Genomic DNA, 4,132 nt, shown 5'->3' with positions numbered 1-4,132 from the left:
AAAAAAAAAAAAAAAAAAAAAAAATCACCACATGCACTGAGATTATCTAACGTAAACATCTCTACCCTCTTCTTCCATAATCTGTGCATAACAATATATATAGTTTGCCTTGTTAATTTCATGTTTTTATTATAAAATACCTATATTAGGTCAGGTCAGGTTATATAATTTGATACTTTGATCCGGGTTTACGTGAACCCCTTTTCGTTATGAATCAGGTTTGCATGTCATCACGCATTAATACATTTCTTGGTATAGCTATACTGGCATTTCCTTAGATGGCATGTCTTGTGTGGCTATGTAGCTCAGAAATATATGTCATGTAAAACTTAAGTTGTCCATTTGATCATGTCGAAGGAAGTGGTTGGCTAGCTCATTCAATTTGAGGTCATTTCAATTCAATTATGTGGGCGAGGTTACGAGAAGACATGGGAACTATTTTGTTCAACTATTCAATACTGTTACAACGTACAATCGAATTGAATATTGTACTATATTTAGTTGGGGATATGAAAATAATTAATTGATTTACCTAGCTAACCTTAGAATTCAATAATTTTGAAGAGAGAGAGAGAGAGAGAGAGAGAGAGAGAGAGAGAGAGAGAGAGAGAGAGAGAGAGAGAGAGAGAGAGAGAGAGAGAGAGAGAGAGAGAGAGAGAGAGAGAGAGAGAGAGAGAGAGAGAGAGAGAGAGAGAGAGAGAGAGAGAGAGAGAGAGAGAGAGAGAGAGAGAGAGAGAGAGAGAGAGAGAGAGAGAGAGAGAGAGAGAGAGAGAGAGAGAGAGAGAGAGAGAGAGAGAGAGAGAGAGAGAGAGAGAGAGAGAGAGAGAGAGAGAGAGAGAGAGAGAGAGAGAGAGAGAGAGAGTGAAAGAGTTAGTGAAGTGACTAAGTTTGAACAAATTTCTTGACGCTTATAAATCAAGAATCTTAATTTGTATGCAAAAACAGCATTCGTGTCTTCTTCAACAAACAATTATATTGTTTTCATAGTTGACAAGATGTATTTTCAATCTTCTTCACCTTCGAGTCCGATTCATGTAATGCTCGTGTCATTTGTAGGACAAGGCAGCGTCAGTCCTCTTCTTCGTCTCGGAAAGCTAATAGCTTCAAAGGGAACCCTCGTTACCTTCGTCACTCCAGAGTTTTGGGCGAGTAAAATGAGACAAGCCAACAAGATTGTCGACAGTGAGCTTCAACCTGTTGGTTCCGGTTCAATACGATTTGAGTCTTTCGACAAAGAATGGACAGAAGAAGATTCCCAGAGAGGTGGAGTACCTTTATACATGTCACATCTCGAGAATATCGGAAAACGTGACGTGTCTAAACTCGTGAGAAGATACGAGGACAAGAACGAGCCCATCTCATGTCTGATCAATCATCCCTTCATTCCATGGGTCTGCGATGTGGCGGAAGAGTTCAACATTCCTTGTGCACTTCTTTGGGTCCAGTCTTGCGTTTGCTTCTCTGCTTATTACCATTACCAAAATGGCGCTGTTTCTTTCCCGACAGAAACAGAGCCTCGACTTGATGTTAAGCTCCCTTGTGTTCCTCTCTTGAAACACGACGAAATCCCTAACTTTCTCCATCCTTCTTCTCAATTTGCCGGATTGCGACAAGCGATTCTTGGACAATTCAAGAATTTGAGGAAGCCCTTCTGTGTTCTAATCAACTCCTTTGATGCCCTAGAACAAGAAGTGATCGACTACATGTCTACTTTATGTCCAATCAAAACTATTGGACCGCTTTCCATTTTCGCTAAGACGGTGACCTCTGATGTAAGTGCTGACATGTGCAAATCGTCGGATCAATGCCTCGACTGGTTAGATTCAAGACCTAAATCATCCGTTGTTTACATTTCTTTCGGGACGGTTGCATACTTCAACCAAGAACAAATGGAAGAGATCGCTCACGGAGTTTTGAAATCGGGTTTATCGTTCTTGTGGGTGATTAGACCTCCCATGCAAGCACTAAATCTCAAGACTAATGTCTTGCCTCAAGAACTACTAGATGCGACTAGTAGAGGTAAAGGAAAGATTGTGGATTGGTGTCCTCAAGAGCAAGTCTTGGCTCATCTATCAGTAATGTGCTTCGTCACTCATTGTGGATGGAATTCGACAATGGAGGCTTTGTCTTTTGGAGTTCCAGTGGTTTGTTTACCGCAATGGGGAGATCAAGTCACCAACACGGTTTATCTCGTTGACGTTTTCAAGATGGGAGTTAGGCTTGGTCGTGGAGCGATGGACAATAGGGTTGTAGTTAGGGAGGAAGTGACGGAGAAGCTTTTGGAAGCGACAGTTGGGGATAAAGCGGAGGAGTTGCGGAAAAATGCTTTGAAATGGAAGGGGAAGACAGAAGCCGCAGTTGCTCCTGGAGGATCATCAGATAAGAATTTATGGGAGTTTATGGAGAAGTTAAGTGTGGGAGTTTCAGAGGTTAATGTACTTAATTAATTCGCAAGAAAAACCCAACATGCATGCATAAAATTATAGAGGGAGTTGAAAGTATACCCTACATATTAGCCATGGTGGGTGGAGGTTTAATTAATATGGTATAATCTATTTAAAATGCTTACTACTATGAATAAAATTATAATTTTTTAAAGAATAATAAAGTAATAAAAATAAAAATAAAAATTTAAACTCCTTAGGTTTCATAAAGATTGTCGTTTTGATATGTAAAATTTCATATGAATAGTTAAATTGATCACCTAATATATACCCTTGAAAACTGCAAAGATTCTTCACGTAACAACAATCCAACAATAAAAACCTTAGATCAAATCCAGCTTTCTCCATGCAAGCAAAAAACCATTTGATTTTGACTATCATTTTGCACAATATTGCACCACAAGCTATGGATGAGAGACATACGGACTATATTTGGACACCGTTAAAAAGTGTATTGCTTCATTGTCAAGTAAAAAATACACTCACATGTAGAGAGAGTCATGGTAAAAACAACTAAGAATTCACATAAAATATATGTGTTGACAGTGGAAACTAACATGCCAAATATAGAAATTTGGACAGAACACAATGATATTTGATGGAACCAGTCTGATCAGATCTAAACCTGACGATCTAAGGTTCTTTTTGATCATCAAATCAAAGATATATCTCTTAGTTATGTTTCTTCTGATCATCAACACGAACAACCTCCTACTTGTTGATCTCCTTGGGATGAATTCGAAGTAGGTTTCAGGTTTACATCAACCATATCATCAGTTTTAGTGTTTGAATATGATTCCATTCCCGGTAATGCGGCAGCGATTTTTCGAAACAACGGCTTAATATTGAACCCCGCTTTCGCGCTCGTCTCAATGAAGATAACTCCGTATTCACGACCTTTGCTATCTCCTTCTTCAATCGAGACTTGCCTAACCAATTTCACAAAGAGACGTACATAAGAAGAAAAGAACAATTACAAAACACATGTTCAAATGAAAAACAGAGAAGTGGTAATGTTGGCTTATAATGTTTTTACCTTTTTTCAACAAGATCTGTCTTGTTACCAACAAGAACAATGATAACATCACCAGCTCTTTCATTGCGGACTTCTTCGATCCACTTGGATGTGTTGAGAAATGAGAGTCTATTAGCTACATCATAAACAACTACAGCAACAGAAGAATCTCTAATGTAACTTGGTATCAAACTCCTGAATCTTTCTTGTCCTGCAGTATCCCTACACATAAATTTTTAACAATAATATTAGCTTTTACGTTGCGCAAAACGACCGGACTTTTTAAGAATTTTGTTACCATAGCTGTAGACGAACAGTTCGATCTTCAAGGTACATTGTTTTCGATAAGAAATCAATTCCAATAGTAGCCTGCCAATGTAACAATGAAATTTTACATTCAGTATTGTATCAACCACGACCAATGTGTACTGATCATAATCCTATATTTACGTGATTAACAAATGGTAAGGTGATAATTACGATTTTTTTTATCTTTTTTTTTCATTGATGAATGGTGATAGATGAGAGACCGTGTGGATAAAGACTCAAATCAAATAACCAAAAAAAAAAAAAAAAAAAAAAAAAAACCCTAGGAATTTGTAAAACCTGTACTTGGCGGTCGGTCAAATCAGAAGAAGAAACGCCATCATCCGGCTCCTCCGATCACCACTTG

General features: G+C 38.2%; 2 protein-coding genes across 2 annotated transcripts in view; one reads left to right on the top strand and one right to left on the bottom strand.

Moving 5' to 3' along the window:
* On the top strand, positions 840-2,602 carry LOC104713672 (UDP-glycosyltransferase 84A1-like). Its single transcript, XM_010430846.2, has one exon. The coding sequence runs from the start codon at positions 996-998 to the stop codon at positions 2,445-2,447; it is 1,452 nt and encodes a 483-aa protein (XP_010429148.1). The 5' UTR covers positions 840-995; the 3' UTR covers positions 2,448-2,602.
* LOC104713671 (ras-related protein RABH1d-like) overlaps positions 2,954-4,132 on the bottom strand; it is a 1,463-nt gene continuing 284 nt past the window's right edge. The window contains exons 2-4 of the mRNA XM_010430844.2: positions 3,758-3,828; positions 3,481-3,681; positions 2,954-3,373 (exon numbers count right to left, since the gene is read on the bottom strand). Of these exons, the coding sequence (XP_010429146.1) occupies positions 3,139-3,373; positions 3,481-3,681; positions 3,758-3,828 (507 nt within the window). The 3' untranslated portion in view covers positions 2,954-3,138. The remainder of the gene's footprint in view (positions 3,374-3,480; positions 3,682-3,757; positions 3,829-4,132) is intronic.

This window comes from Camelina sativa, chromosome 9 (genome assembly GCF_000633955.1).
Source record: "Camelina sativa cultivar DH55 chromosome 9, Cs, whole genome shotgun sequence".
NCBI classification, from domain to species: Eukaryota; Viridiplantae; Streptophyta; class Magnoliopsida; order Brassicales; family Brassicaceae; genus Camelina; species Camelina sativa.
The sequence above is the reverse complement of the archived record's forward strand: the minus strand, read 5'-3'. Positions and strand labels throughout refer to the sequence as shown.

Coding starts and splice junctions, on each gene's coding strand:
- LOC104713672 (XM_010430846.2), top strand. CDS start 996: ATGTATTTTCAATCTTCTTCACCTTCGAGTCCGATTCATGTAATGCTC.